The sequence below is a fragment of the Xenopus tropicalis genome, chromosome 7 (genome assembly GCF_000004195.4).
Source record: "Xenopus tropicalis strain Nigerian chromosome 7, UCB_Xtro_10.0, whole genome shotgun sequence".
NCBI lineage: Eukaryota > Metazoa > Chordata > Amphibia > Anura > Pipidae > Xenopus > Xenopus tropicalis.
Window position 1 is genome coordinate 8,848,125 of NC_030683.2, and position 16,048 is coordinate 8,864,172.

Consider the following 16,048-nt stretch of genomic DNA (forward strand, 5'->3'; position numbering starts at 1 on the left):
AATCCATGTTGAAGTAGGCGAATGCACAGCATCCTGAAGATGCACACTACTGTATTCACAAGTTCTCAGCCACCAGAACTGAAATTCTATCACGTTCCCTAGGTGTTCAGTAATCTACAACCCCAGTAGAGATCCTTAGCTATATAGGGACCCATACATGCCCCTATGGCTTGGTCCATCTCATACAAAGGCTTTTCCTTCTTGTCTCTGTAGTTACCTGGGTGGGATAGTTATTCCCCTATTAATCCAGGGAATGTATGACTATTTCCTGTTACAGTTTAATATAGAGACTGATAGCCCAGGTCTTTTCTTGTTGGCCTCCATCTTCTGATAGGGATGGATGTCTCTTGGGATTCCCAGTAAAGAGAGTAGTTTATAGGTACAACCCCTTTTGTGACGTCGGAGAACAGGGACTCTGACCAACGGTCTTAAAAACAGCAGCCTTCTGCTCTAAACTAGGGTTGGTAGTTGGAGGTAGCTCTCCCAAGTTATTACTGGTCTTAAAGTAAAGAGACCACAGTTTGGAAAGGAACTCCAGTTTGCACTGGAGGGGATCCAGACCACTAGCTGGTATTCCATAAGTATATCTTAAAGGAGTAGGACAGGCAGTTTGGCATTTTCATTCCAATAGATTAGCCATATTAGTGCAAGCTAGAACTCTGTATTTATTCTACAGAAAGCTTTACCATACCTAAGTAAATAATCCTAGAAGGACCCACGGTTTATGCAGATGAGTGGTGTGTTCCTCCACACAGTACTGCAAGGGCCCAGCTAAGAAAGAGAGTCTGAATGTAGCCAGTTTTCATTCCAGGTAAGCTAGATATACCTTGGTGAAGCTAGGGTTACGGTCATTATCCATAATTTCAGTAATTTACCAATATGACCATTTAAAGGGATCACGTATGGACTGGGCAGAAATAACTAAACTGCTTGGACAATTCATGCCTTATGTGGTCATTATTACTTATCCTTCCCCTGTGGGGCATGGGGCTAGCCATATTCTTCATTTCCCAGGGTGCACAGCCATGTGACCTGTGCTCTGATAAACTTCACTCACACTTTACTGCTGCGCTGCAAGTTGGAGTGATATCACTGCAACCCTCACCCCCAGCAGCCGATCAGCAGGACAATGGGAAGGGAGCAAGATAGCAGCTCCCAGTAGGTATCAGAATAGCACTCAATAGTAAGAAATCCAAGTCCGGTTTGGGACTCCTCCAGTTACATGGGAGTAGGAGAAACAATAGCTTAGCGGCAGAAGCGCCCCAGTTACCAGGGGCGGCAAAAAGCCGCTCCTGGTAACTTTAAGAGCCGAATTTCCGGTGATCTCACCGCCCCTGGACCCGCTCCTGCGCTCAGAAGGTAAGCGCTGGGGAGCGGGGGGGGCGGCATCTAGGAGCCGCCTGAGGCGGCGATATGTCCAGAATCGACCCTGCTGAAAGCAGTTCTAATGTGTAGCGCCTACACACCAATATTACAGCTACAAATACATTTGTTGGTATTTTGGGTCAGAAATTGTTGAGTGCCATTCACCTTTAGAAAAGCTCCATCATGTTTTCTAACTTATGCAGTTTGACTTCACAACATCAATCTGAACTTAATGTCCTGCATTCCAGATGTCTTCAGATGGGAATTTCAGCCAAAATATTGACTTGAGCCAGTTCCAGCTAGATCGGGGTGGATTTTCAATGAACCTTAACCTTGATGTAACTGTGACCGAGGAGGGGACAGGTAAAAAGTGTATGTGTGTGTGTATTAGGGGCAACCCTGATTGTACCATGCCCAGAAACCTCTCCCTGCCACAAAGGCCTTTGTTTGATGGGTTTATTTCAGTACTTACCTTCTGCTAGTTAATTATTGTCAATTTTTTTAATCTGATGACTCAGATGTGCAGTATTGTACAGCAGGTATGATCTCCCCAGTGATTGTGTTCACTTACCTGATACCCCGGGCCGGTGCTCCTGTTTGCAAAAAAACCCACTGGCCAAGGGTACATGCAGGCAAGTGATCCTCTTCCAATCTCCTTTCTTCACTCCCAGTGTCGGACTGGGGGGGTTTCAGAGTCCAATGGGGCTACAATTGGGCTCATTTGGCACCCCCAGCGATTTTAACTTTTCATTCTGCTTTTGTGCGCTAAGCACAAATGAACTAAAATCTAAGATAATAACTATACTTATTGTTCCAGTTTAACCTTACTCCACCATTTTATCTTGACATACATATTTCTTAGTGGCTTAAGACGATGATGTTCTAAGTCAGTATTTCCCTGCTTACAGGAGTCCAGGTGAAAGAATCAAGATCCATCTCTGTAACCAGCCAAGTAGCCCAGGTTACTTTTGATAATGAAGTTATGCGGCCCTTCTACAAACCGGGGATTCCATATCCTGTTTCAGTAAGTGTCTGTTATGTTCTGTTGATCTCTCAAGGAATGAATATTTAGCACCTTTGTCCCCCCTCCTGTCCCTTATCGACCCCTAAACTTTCAACACCATTCACACATGCAATTTAGGGGGTGGCAGCAGACGCAGGGGTCATTGGGGCCCATAGGGAAGGTGGTTAAGACAAAAGTGGGGTGTACATTAAGGCAGAAATCCCCAATATTTTTTACCTGCAAACCATATTCAAATGTAAAAAGAATTGGGAAGCAACAGAAGCCACTATAGTGCCACTATAATTGGTTATTTGGTATGTGGACTGGCAGCCTACAGGATGTTCTGTTTGGCAGTACATTTTTTTTATGCAACCAAAACTTCCCACCAAGCCAGGAATTCAAAAATAAGCATTTTCTTTAAGGCCACTGGGAGCAACATCCAAGGGGTTGGTGAGCAACACATTGGGGAGCCACTGGTTGGGGGTCACTGCATTTGAGGGGTATACATTAAACATACAGACATTTTATACAAAAGTACCTGAGGAAAAGAGGGCACTACTCAATAGAGTTTACAATCTACCAAGAAAATGGGTGATGAGACACAAGGTGTGGGCAATTGGGCATATTATAAAAGGTAAGATCCACTTTGAGCTAAAGATAGGGTTTGCTGGATGAGGCACAGACACCCTAAAGGCACCCCATTATGGCTAGCAGGATATAGGGGGACAAGTGAGGAGCAGAAGAGTGAAGGGCTTGAAATGTTAGCAGGAGTGTGTATTCTGTAGTCTTGCTAAACATGTTACAGGGCACGAACAGCCTGGGAGCCAGTTAATAAGAGATTGTAGTAGTCTAAATTACATAGGTTTAGGGTGTGGATAAGTATCTTAATAGTAACTTGTGAAAGAAGTTCATCCCATCAATCCCTCCACTGGTGGTGAATAAGCCCCACGTTATCTTTTTTTTTTTTTCCAGATGACATTGGTTAATTCTATTGGAAAACCAATTAAGAATGAAAAAATTGAGCTGCTCGTGGCTGGGAATTCTGTCCAGAATCTAACCACAGACCAGTCTGGCAAAGCCACATATGAGATCGACACCTCCAAATATGAACAAACTCAATTGGATATTCAGGTGAGGGGCTTGTTTATTCCACTGTTCTTATTTTATGTTTGTTAATTACTATTTGTGTATCAATTATTGTCCGTAGATTTTATAGTATGTTCTTTGTACCCTTTACTCTCTGCTCTTACCAGGCCAATTACAAGAACACTGAGACATGTGCCGATTCCAACTGGGTGGTGCCCAGTTACTCCAATGCTTACTACTCGGCGGGGAGGTTCTACTCCCGTACGGGAAGCTACGTGCAAATGAACGCTCCCAAACAAGAACTGAGCTGTGGGAAGGTTCAAAGCATGAAGGTGCATTACTCCCTGAGCAAAGAGGGCCTAGGGGAGAAAGTCAACACAGTCTCTTTCTACCATTTGGTAAGTGTTTCAACAGAGATGTTTCAACAAAGGGCACCAGTGGAAAAATAGTGTAGGAGGCCCCATAAATGGTTTAGCTGGCAACCCAATGTGAATGGCGTTTGTCATATTCTTTTTTATATACTGTGTTGAGCAGGATAGCTCCAAGCATTTGATATGGAACATATGTGAATGGAAATATCCATTTAACTCTACAGGTGATGTCAAAAGTCAAGATCGTAGACAGCGGCAGCCACTCGGTGGATGTGAGCAAATGTGAGTAGCTCAGCGCGCGTTGCTTGGAAGATCTTGGGAAATGATTTAAGATGTAAATATTATTATCATGCATCACTGATATGATAGGCAGGCTGGTCATAAAACAGCTCCGTCTTCTTTAAGAGTCTTCCTCTCTACTGACAGCTCGGCGTGGTTCCTTCAGCTTTGATATTCCGGTGTCTTCAGAGTTGGCCCCCGGTGCTAATGTCGTTGTGTACAGCTTATTGGATTCTGAAGTCATTGAAGAAACTATCCATCTTAATGTGGAAAACTGCTTTGAAAACCAAGTAGGTAACCAATCACATGTGAGTGATGATCAAGTCTTACTTCTTTTGCCATTCATTAAAGGAACACTATTCCCCCAAACAGTGTGGGTCTCTATAAAAAATATATTGCATAAACCAACTCATATGTAAAACCCTGCTTCATCTAAATAAACCATTTTCATATAAATATACTTGATTAGTAGTATGTGCTATTGGGTAATTCTAAATAGAAAATTGCCATTTTAACAATTAAGGGCCGCTCCCTGGGATCATAGGATTCACAGTGCACACAATCAAGCCAAGGCACACATACATGCTAGGTCCCATCAGCCAATGAATGGGCAGAGTTTTGCCTTTTGCTCCCACACTACTTCCTGTTACAGTTAGAGCTGCATCACTTCCTGTCAGCTGATCCCTGAAGGAGCACACAGCCCATCACAAAATGGCGGCCGAAGGGAAAGGATGTAAAAGGGCAATATTTACTGATATATATATTCCAGTTTGTCACAATTCTTGAATAGGCCACTTAACATAATATAAACTGTTGGTTAAGTATTCATTCTGGGGGGATAGTTTTCGTTTAAACGCTAATAGTGTGCCCAGACAGAAGACCTTTTTAAAAAGACAAATACTCTGTAAAGGTTGGCAGATTCTTAGGCACAGCCCAGAGAGCCACATATACACGTTCTGTGCAGTACAGTGCACCTTTTCTATACAAAATGCCCAATAATGCCTTATTTGTCTTAACTAAGACTTGCTAGAATTTCTATAACAACCATGTGGCAAGCCAAGCTTATACTTGGACTTTACTGGAGGTGAGAAAAGATGGTGCCGCAGTGTTCCCGTAGCCAAACACCAAGGCTGGTGCATTATCTATAGAAGAAGCTCGCGGCGGGATCTTCTGTTTTATTGCCGGGCTCCTGTTTTTTCTTTTAATCCACAGTCTCTTGTGTTCTTAAGGTTTCCTTGAGTTTCTCTGAGGCGGAAGGAATGCCGGGATCAAACGTTAAGTTGAAGCTAAAAGCAGATCCCAAATCCATGTGTGGACTCAAGATTGTTGACTCCAGCACTCTCCTCCTCAGTCAGAATGGACAACTCACACCAGAGGTGGTGAGTGAATGGAAATATGGATATTTGTGGTAGTAGATAATAAAATAAATGGGATAAAATATATTCAGGTTTCTGATGAAGCTACAGTATCCTCAGTCTAGTAAGTAACTGAAAAGTTCTTGAAGCCTACAGACGAGATGGGAAGGGTGGTTATTTGTAACATGGCTCAGAACTTATATTCATAAGAACATTTCATAGGAAGTGCCTATGTTAGGCCCCTTCTACAGTATATCTACTATACCTGCTATCCCACAGCCCCAGTCCCTTCCCAGAGGCTATTATCCCCCCACTGCTACTATAGGCACCATCTCTCCCTACTATACCTACTATCCCACAGCCCCAGTCCCTTCCCAGAGGCTATTATCCCCCCACTGCTACTATAGGCACCATCTCTCCCTACTATACCTGCTATCCCACAACCCCAGTCCCTTCCCAGAGGCTATTATCCCGCCACTGTTACTATAGGCACCATCTCTCCCTACTATACCTGCTATCCCACAGCCCCAGTCCCTTCCCAGAGGCTATTATGCCCCCACTGCTACTATAGGCACCATCTATCCCTACTATACCTGCTATCCCACAGCCCCAGTCCCTTCCCAGAGGCTATTATGCCCCCACTGCTACTATAGGCACCATCTCTCCCTACTATACCTGCTATCCCACAGCCCCAGTCCCTTCCCAGAGGCTATTATCCCCCCACTGCTACTATAGGCACCATCTCTCCCTACTATACCTGCTATCCCACAGCCCCAGTCCCTTCCCAGAGGCTATTATGCCCCCACTGCTACTATAGGCACCAGCTCTCCCTACTATACCTGCTATCCCACAGCCCCAGTCCCTTCCCAGAGGCTATTATCCCCCCACTGCTACTATAGGCACCATCTCTCCCTACTATACCTGCTATCCCACAGCCCCAGTCCCTTCCCAGAGGCTATTATCCCCCCCACTGCTACTATAGGCACCATCTCTCCCTACTATACCTGCTGTCCCACAGCCCCAGTCCCTTCCCAGAGACTATAATCCCCCCACTGCTACTATAGGTACCATCTCTCCCTACTATACCTGCTATCCCACAGCCCCAGTTCCTTCCCAGAGGCTATTATCCCCCCACTGCTACTATAGGCACCATCTCTCCCTACTATACCTGCTGTCCCACAGCCCCAGTCCCTTCCCAGAGGCTATAATCCCCCCACTGCTACTATAGGTACCATCTCTCCCTACTATACCTGCTATCCCACAGCCCCAGTCCCTTCCCAGAGGCTATTATCCCCCCTACTGCTACTATAGGCACCATCTCTCCCTACTATACCTGCTATCCCACAGCCCCAGTCCCTTCCCAGAGGCTATAATCCCCCCACTGCTACTATAGGTACCATCTCTCCCTACTATACCTGCTATCCCACAGCCCCAGTCCCTTCCCAGAGGCTATTATCCCCCCACTGCTACTATAGGCACCATCTCTCCCTACTATACCTGCTATCCCACAGCCCCAGACCCTTCCCAGAGGCTATTATCCCCCCGCTGCTACTATAGGCACCATCTCTCCCTACTATACCTGCTATCCCACAGCCCCAGTCCCTTCCCAGAGGCTTTAATCCCCCCCACTGCTACTATAGGCATCATCTCTCCCTACTATACCTGCTATCCCACAGCTCCAGTCCCTTCCCAGAGGCTATTATCCCCCCACTGCTACTATAGGCACCATCTCTCCCTACTATACCTGCTATCCCACAGCCCCAGTCCCTTCCCAGAGGCTATTATCCCCCACTGCTACTATAGGCACCATCTCTCCCTACTATACCTGCTATCCCACAGCCCCAGTCCCTTCCCAGAGGCTATTATCCCACTGCTACTATAGGCACCATCTCTCCCTACTATACCTGCTATCCCACAGCCCCAGTCCCTTCCCAGAGGCTATTATCCCCCCACTGCTACTATAGGCACCATCTCTCCCTACTATACCTGCTATCCCACAGCCCCAGTCCCTTCCCAGAGGCTATTATCCCCACTTATCCTGTAGGTGCGGCTGTGCCTCTTCCACAGACAAGAGGGGTGTTATATTTGTGTGTAGTAAAATACTGATCCATTCCATACCCTGAATATGTACTGGGGGCCTATTTCACCTTAAAAACAGTTCAGTACTACATTAGAAAGTGGGTCAGAATATTAAAAAAATTAGAAGAGTTTGTTCCATCAAGTCAATGCTGATCATTTCTGTCTGTTGCAGATATACAATGCTCTGCGATACCTCAGCCTCAATGGATATTATGTGGGACAATATAATGTAGAGCCTCCAGCTCCTCCTTGTATTGACCCCAACCAAAGAGTCATGATGAATGGTTTATTTTATCAGCCAGTGAGCTTTCCAGGGGAAGGATACACATATAATGACTTCAAAGTGAGTTTTTTACGAATACCTTCATTGATTACTGCAGACGAATGCCACCTCTGACATCTTCGCAATACACAAACTTTATGAGACCACTACATAGAAGGGTTATCCTGGCCAAGTATAAGGGGTCCAGGTGCCCAAACCTCCAAACTCCTTCAGCTCACAGCAAAACAAAAATACCCAAAATGAGAAAACCACGCTGGCACTAGAACAACTAGTGCCAGTGGAACAAATTTATTTTTATTCAAAGAAAAAGCATCTCAAACATAAACATTCTGACGCATTTTGTGCCAAAAATGGGCACTTTATCAATTTCAGCCATCAGTGAATGCCCCAGAAGCTAAATATGGTGGTATCTGTGTGTATTTTTTATTTTAAAGAATAAGTAAACCTTTGAAATAATGTAAAACCACTTTTACATTCATTCATAATTTTTTTGTTTCAGAGCTATTAAAGTTTTTATTAAGTGCCACCTACTGGTCAGTTCCTGTAACTGCACAGCCAGAGAGATATCCCTTCAGAAGGAAAACAGAGAAGGGTTCTGATTTTGCTCCGGACGCAGATGGGAAAGGGCCTCTGAGGCTTCTGATCTCTTTCCTGAGCAGAGCAACATCAGAACCCTTCTCGGTTTTTGCTTTAAAACTGATAATAATAAATAATGAATGTTAATTATGCTGAGCATTTTGACATTATTTAAGGTTTACTTATCCTTTAATAGCTGTCTATATAACTGTTATATAGACGATCGTCTTCAAAATATAGCAATGGATCTTCTTATGGAAAGATTGTGGAAATTATCTAAAACCAAGCCTGTGAGTGCACATATGATGGGCCATCAGTGCCAAATGAACCTTTAAACCTTTGGACCTTGGTGGGTCTGTGGTGGTACATCTATTCACTAAACTATAATAAATATGGCTGTTGTCTCATTCATTTGTTTTGGTCTTCACTAGAAACATAACAAAGTACCAACCCCGCCAGTTTATAGGTTGGTGTTCTTATCCTGTAGTTAAGCTCTGAATAAAATAAATTAACTTATTTAATAACATAACATTGTTTCTTACTTTCCCCCAGAGTATCGGCTTGATATTTGTGACCAATGTATCACTGCACAAACCAGAGGTGTGTGGGCAAAATGTGTGGGGTGGAGGCAGACCTGTATTTTTAAATGCAGCGCGGCCGATGGGTATGGCAGAGCGATTTACTTTTATGGCAGATGGAATGGGTGCAGGTAATCTGTGTTCTACTACTCTGTATTGTATGACTTTATTTATTGAGTGGGAATACCTTTCTCCCACATGGATTGACCGTATCAAGAGAAGTAGTCAAGGTTGGCCAAAAATAAAGGGCTTGATTCATGTACAAGTGGAAGCGAGTACAAATAGTATGGGAAAGAAAGAATGGGTGTTTTTTTCTGAGAGGAATAATATAACTCCAAAAAGTGATATTTACGGGCTCAGATACTGGCAGAGATAAAAAAAAATACCAACCTTGTGGGGTGGTGGGTGCTACATGTGAAGACGACAGCAGTGGAATGAAGTGACTGGTTACAAGCAGCCATGGTCAATATATAATACTCTCTCTTTAGCAGGCGTCTCCTCAGCCAAGGCTGCACCTGTTGAAACCGTGAGAAAGTTCTTCCCCGAAGTCTGGAAATTCGACTTTGCCACTGTTGAGTGAGTATCTGCTTATTACAGAGTCGTGAACAAACAGACTGATCACTTTTCCACAGCATATTTACCTAAGAGAGTTCACAAAAGTTCATTTAGATCCAGTATTCCCTTTTTGGTCAATGTACCCCATTGGCTGGATACCAGTAGTAAAAGATTCTTCTGACTGTCCAGTAAGGGCCGTTGCAGACGGGGAGATTAGTCGCCTGAGACAAATCTCCTCGAAATGCCATCTCACCGGGTAGAATGTAAATTGCCACAGGCTAATACAATACAAAATCTTTCACCACCTGTATATCACACCACTAAGGTTGCATCAGATGGGCCGTACCCCAACAGATCGCTGCCCGAGATGTGCAGCAAGCTCAGCTAACTTTTTTCACATGATCTGGTCATGCCCCCATATTGCAAAATTCTGGTCAGCAGTGACCAAATATCTGTCAAACAACTTAGCCTTCCCCACTGTGACTGCTCCTGAAACCTGCTTGCTAGGAGTTCTAGATACTATAATTGCCCAAAATAGCTCCCGGCTACGCTACAGAATATTGCTGTTCTATGCCAAAAAAACAGTTGCAATGCATTGGATGGGCACTACCCTCCCCACCGTTACAGCCTGGAAGAATCTAGTGAATGCTGTTGTTCCTCTGTACAAACTCACATACGAGAATAGGGGCGCGCCCGATAAATTCAATAAAGTGTGGGGCCCTTGGTGTGACCTGGAGGGAAACTGAAGGACTCCACTCCCACTCACATGGTAAAACCCCCGGCACTCTTCCACTCCTCTCCATCACATCCTGAGCATTTAGCTCAGTAGGTAGATGAATCCAATCTTATGTAACTGCTGCCAGAATCATGCTTAAACCTTATATTGTCACATCTTCCCCTTTGATATTTGTAACAAGCCTTAATGACAGACCTGAAAAGAAAGACCAGCATATTCTCTTTAATGTAATGTTAAGTGTGTTACTTTATGTTTTGTTTGTATGAAAAGCAATAAAATATACCTTTCAAAAAAAAAAAAAGAATGTAAATTGCCGGTGGGATGGCATTCGCGGCGCCGAAATCACAGAAGTTTCCTCTCAAGACAACTTCGCCGATTTGGGCAAATCAACGCGCCATATATGCCATCCCACCGGCAATTTACATTCTACCTGTTGAGATGGCATTTTGGGGAGATAAGTTGCCCGCGACAAGGGAAATTTTGCACGGGCGACTAATCTCCCTGTCTGTCACGGCCCTACAGGGAATGCACATAAGAAACATGTGTAAATATTTGACCATTTCACAATGGTCTTTATGGTGATCGCCAACCCTGAAAAGCTACACCATGTAAGATTCCAGTGCTCCAGTGATCCAAAGTTCCTCAGCGATAAGACCAGTTAGCAAGAGCTTCATAAAAGATTTGCAGATCTACTAACTGAAGACCTTTTCCCAAACTGCAAAGAACCACTGAGCCCATTGACCTGCCTAGCCTTCTAATGGTTAAATTTGTCTATCCTTTCTCAGCAATACTGGTGCACTGACAGTCACAGAGAAGGTCCCAGACACCATCACCCAATGGCAAGGATCTATGTTCTGTATGTCAGAAGAGAAAGGCATTGGGTTGACCAAATATCCATCCAACCTTACCTCCTACCTCCCTTTTTTTTTGGAGGTTTCATTACCTTATTCCTTTGTCAGAGGAGAAACTCTGGTCCTAACTGCAGTTGTGGCCAACTACTTGGATAAATACGTCAAGGTAAATGACGGTAATTTTCTTTGCAACTACACCCAACCTTTTTTCTCTGACTGCTCTTGTAGTCTTTACATCTAGCTATACTGCCTTGGGTTTTTAAAGCTGAAATGAAATGAAGGTTTAACACACAATAGATGGTACGATTATAAAGGACATTTCATGCAAGCTTTTTATTTTGATGTTGTAATGAATGATTTGCCTTTTGAGTATAAAAGGTTTGTTTGGGCCATAAGCAACCAATCAGCAGTTATATCCTACAGGTGTTGTGTAGTTTGGATTTTGATTTAGGCCCACCTTTGAGATCTAACCTTTGGTGGGGACCCCCTTAGTTCATAACTTAAGGTGGCCATTCACTGGCGATTGCAGCTTCCCGTATCGGTCCCTTGGACCAGCCCGACCAACATCTGGTCTGAAATTGTCCAGATATCGATTGGGCAGGTTAAAAGATTTAGTCGGATCGGGGACCGCATCGGCTCGTTGATGCGGTCCCCGAACTGACTGCACTCTTAACAGTCATTCTAATTCGATCGATTAGCCTAAATTCCCCCTATATCGCCCACCCGTAGATGTGAATATTGATTAGGAGAAGATCCACTCGCTTGGCGACCTCGCTAGGCAAGCGGATCATTATGTGTATGGCCGCCTTTAGTTACAAAAGTAGGAAAAAATCAGTCACTTAGCCATAATTCCATGAATATAGTTCCATAAAGGACATTAAATAATTGTTTATCTTAAACCTCTCCCTAATTCTCCTTCAAGCTGGGGCCTCAGATGTATCCAAAGCATTAAACAGGCCCCCTCCACAAGTCTCACCCAAAAAGCCCTTGGGCTGAACATGCCTAGCTACTGCTTAAGGTCTCTCAGGGGTGGCAAGGCCCACCATTTTGGAACCATAGCATGCTTTCTGCTCCTCGCTGTGCCCTGGTCTATATCAGACTTCCTATGCATTTGTTTTGTGCAGGTCGAAGCGACAATGAAGCCTTCAGCAGATTACACCGCCACTCTACAACAAGGGGAGCAGAACACATGTTTGAGCCCAAGACAGAGGGCCTCCTTCTCTTGGAATGTAAATGCTAAATCACTAGGTAGGAGTTGTCACCCCCCCCCCATTGGCTCCACTGCAGCCTTTTACATTATAATTACATAAGGGTCATACTAATATGCTCATTTTCATTGTGTCTCTTCTTCTGACTCTGTACCCTGAGAACTTCCTTGCAGTTTATCTGTCTTTGAGAAAACCCTTGCTAAATGGTATCAGAAATTACCAGGTTTAGCAATTAAGCACAGTTAGAGAGTATACCCTTCTGATATATACCCTTAGTATCAGAGAACTAGTGTCTATACAATTGTTTTAGAACTGTTAAATCAGGGACAATTGAAGTCTCCCTCTAAAGAACTGACCTCTCTAGAGCCAATTTATAAATTGGCCCATTCATTTTATTTCCTTGACTTCCCTTTAGCTCCTATCCTGTCTTACCTTCATTTCTTCACTTCACCATCCCTCACCACCTCCCTAATGTCCCATTTTTCTTACACCCTATAGGAGCGATAACTTTCACCATGACAGCTAAAACCACCCACATCGGAGCTTCATGTAAAGGCCCTTCGGACAACTCCCAGTCACCTCGCAGTGATACTGTCATACAGAGCACCATTGTAGAGGTGAGAATGAAGATTCAATACCAGTAAAGCAAATGGAACAACTGGATTCACACCTCAGCTGTACTTTAATAAGTGGGCAAATAGGCAACTAGTCTGCACTTGTCATGACTGACACCATGGTGTATGCACCATACAGATTTACAGATAATTGGGTTTAATCATAACTGGAAATTAGGGCCCTAAAAATGGATCTTTGCTAAAGGAGTTGCCCAAAGAAGTGGGGTTTCCTTTGTTTTTCATTAAGCAACTCACATAGGCATGAGGAAAATACTGTCTGGGGTCATCAGGTTCCTATGAATGTACACAGTAACTATACAGTATTTTTGTAACCATGCTTATATGGGTAGGCCGGCATTATACAGTGCCTCGCTCTACTAACACGTTTCAGCTTCCTATGGTCCTTTAAGGAAAGCTTTCCTCATGGCTCACAAGCACAACATGGCTGCCATGGAAAAGGAAAGGTAAAAACCAAGTAAGCTTTATCAGAAAGGTCTATGTAAATATAGCCATAAGCACTTACAGAAATGCAGCTTCTGTGGCTGTTTATTGAGGTATAGTAAAGCTTTCTGCGAAAGAAATATAAGGTTCTAGGTGGCACTAATGTGGCGAATACTGTTGGCAGTAAAATGCCTTTCCTTCTTTTTTAAGGACTTTGTCCAGTGTGGCTGGACAGGGCATGAGCACTTCTTTCTATTGTTCCAAGAGTTTAACAAATTATATAAGGGACAGTAGGTCTGAGAGTTGTAATTGCTCTTTCCCCTTTTCTCAGGCGGAGGGTATAGAGAAGGAAATTACCTACAGTAACCTGGTCTGTGTGGAAGGTGAGTCCCCGCTGTCTCCACTGCTAACTTTTTCTAGCCTGGCGTGCACTTTTCCCTCATGATACAATATTCAAGCATTTTAGTCACCCCCTTAGATATACAGAGTAACCTCTAGCAGGCACACAGAGGCTTGAGCAAAACAAAAAAAAGATTTTATAATGAAAATGCACAGATTTGGAAGAATGTAACAGATTAAACAGTAAGCAAATCCGGGTTCGGACACAGGTCAAGGCAGGCTGCAACCAAACAGGTCCATGAAAATTAAAGTCCAGAACTAGAGGAACAAGGACAGGGCAGGAATGGACTTTTAGGACAGGAACTCAGGACATCAGATGGCTTGGATTAGCAGGAAGGCTAATGATCCAGCCAAGCTTGTTGTAAGAGGTAGCCTCTTGATTGGGCTACTGTATGTGGCCAGACCATGGGGGAATGGGCCAGGGAATACAGACAAGAGAAGATATTAAGACAGGGATTGCCAACCTTTCTTACTCGTGAGCCACAGTCAAATGTAAAAAGACTTTGAGAGCAACACAAGCACCATAAAAGTTCATGGAGGTGCCAAATAAAGGCTGTGATTGGCTATTAGGCAGCCTCTGTGCATCCTATCAGCTTACAGGAGGCATTGTTTGGTTGGTTGTTTTTATTCAAACAAAACTTGCCCCAAAGTCAGGAATTCAAAAATAACCACCTTGTCACGATCGGTAACCCAAAACCCAGAACAATAGCCAAGGGCCCGGTCACGGCTCACGCTTCTGCCTATAACAGCCACCTTTGGCTTCGGGTGGAGCCCTCCGCTACTCGGGTGCTGCCAGGTCTTACAGTGAGAGGACCAAGGCAAAGGTTCTGGGCAAGCAAGGGTACCAGATCGTAGGATGAGGCAAGACAAAGAGAATTCTGGGAACTAATCCCCAAAAATTCCCATTTACATGGGTTTATCCTATGAGCTAAAGCTCACACACCTTATACTAAATAATAATAATGTAGAAAATTTATTTATTGCACTGACAGCTCCCTTGTTGCAGGCAAGGCTCCCAGCTATTTTAGTTAACAGTTTTTACTAAGCAAATTCTATAATAACAAGGTCAGCACCTACATGATTATCTCGCCATTCTCCCACAGGGACAAAATCTGTGATTCCAATCAACATCACTCCTCCACCCAACATGGTTGCGGATTCCGCCCAGGGATCAGTGACTGTTATAGGTGAGTAATGCCCAGGGTGCAGGCTACCAGCGGAATATCTCACAGGTACAGTACCTACAAAAGACCCAGGTATTCGGCATTAATGGGGTAGTTCACCAAAATCGTATTGAGCAATTGAGCATTATTAAATGCCCCCTTAAATGTTTAGATCACTTGGGAAGCAGTTTTGACAGACCAGCCCATAAGCCCATCTAGTGTCAATCTACAGTACAGGTATGGGTATGGGAATTACAAAAAGGTCTTACTCCATTATAAGCAAATAATTCTAATTTTTAAAGCTGATTTTTTTCTGTAATAATAAAACAGTACCTGTACTTGATCCCAACTAAGATATAATTACCCCTTATTGGGGCAGAACAGTCTTATTAGGTTTAATTAATGTTTTAATGATATTTTAGTAGACTTATGGAATGGAGATCTAAATTACGGAAAAACCTCTTATCTAGAAAACCCCAGGCCCCGAGCATTCTGGATAACCCATACCTGTACATGTATATTGTGCATCTACATACCCAGATGTGACAAGACTGTCACTTCCTTCCCATTCCCATTGAGATCTGCTCATTCTGCCCATTGGCCAGTCAATGTCACATCAATGTGGGCTTCCAAATTGTATAATATTGAGCCTTTCTCTCTGTGTGCCAGGCAGTCAGAAACCCATGTAAGTATTACTGCACTAACGGACGGCTGGTCAGACCTGGCAAGGTCAATTGTTGCCGTGCCTATTCAACCATTTAATTTAATTCTATATTTATCTTTGTGTGAGTTATACCAATCTCCCACTGTGCAGGGGACCTGTTGGGCCACGCTGTTAACAATCCGGATTCTCTGATCCAGATGCCCACGGGCTGTGGGGAACAGAACCTCGTTAAGCTGATGCCAATACCGGCGGTGCTGGCTTATCTGAATTGCAGCGGGCAGCTGACCAAGGAGATGCAAGACAAAGCAGTGCAGTTCATGCAAACTGGTGAGAGGAGATTTCCTTATTTTCACATATACTTCTTCTGACGTGTTTGGGTGGAATTCAGTATTATACAGAAAGACTGCGCCTGCAGAGAACCCTCTATGGGGCCGGAGATGAT

The 16,048-nt window shown here is 43.9% G+C and overlaps 1 protein-coding gene across 2 annotated transcripts in view; it reads left to right on the top strand.

The window, feature by feature from the left end:
• The window catches only part of LOC100487426 (ovostatin-like), a 45,046-nt gene that overhangs the window by 18,504 nt on the left and 10,494 nt on the right, over window positions 1-16,048 (top strand). The window contains exons 9-24 of one of the 2 annotated variants that reach the window (XM_031906023.1): window positions 1,614-1,728; window positions 2,274-2,389; window positions 3,341-3,499; window positions 3,622-3,852; window positions 4,050-4,107; window positions 4,252-4,394; window positions 5,334-5,483; window positions 7,711-7,881; window positions 8,950-9,106; window positions 9,467-9,551; window positions 11,052-11,283; window positions 12,242-12,365; window positions 12,824-12,942; window positions 13,712-13,763; window positions 14,883-14,966; window positions 15,757-15,933. In XM_031906023.1, the coding sequence (XP_031761883.1) occupies window positions 1,614-1,728; window positions 2,274-2,389; window positions 3,341-3,499; window positions 3,622-3,852; window positions 4,050-4,107; window positions 4,252-4,394; window positions 5,334-5,483; window positions 7,711-7,881; window positions 8,950-9,106; window positions 9,467-9,551; window positions 11,052-11,283; window positions 12,242-12,365; window positions 12,824-12,942; window positions 13,712-13,763; window positions 14,883-14,966; window positions 15,757-15,933 (2,173 nt within the window). Of the gene's footprint in view, window positions 1-1,613; window positions 1,729-2,273; window positions 2,390-3,340; window positions 3,500-3,621; window positions 3,853-4,049; window positions 4,108-4,251; window positions 4,395-5,333; window positions 5,484-7,710; window positions 7,882-8,949; window positions 9,107-9,463; window positions 9,552-11,051; window positions 11,284-12,241; window positions 12,366-12,823; window positions 12,943-13,711; window positions 13,764-14,882; window positions 14,967-15,756; window positions 15,934-16,048 lie in introns of both variants that reach the window. The other variant, XM_018089787.2, reaches the window with a different exon arrangement.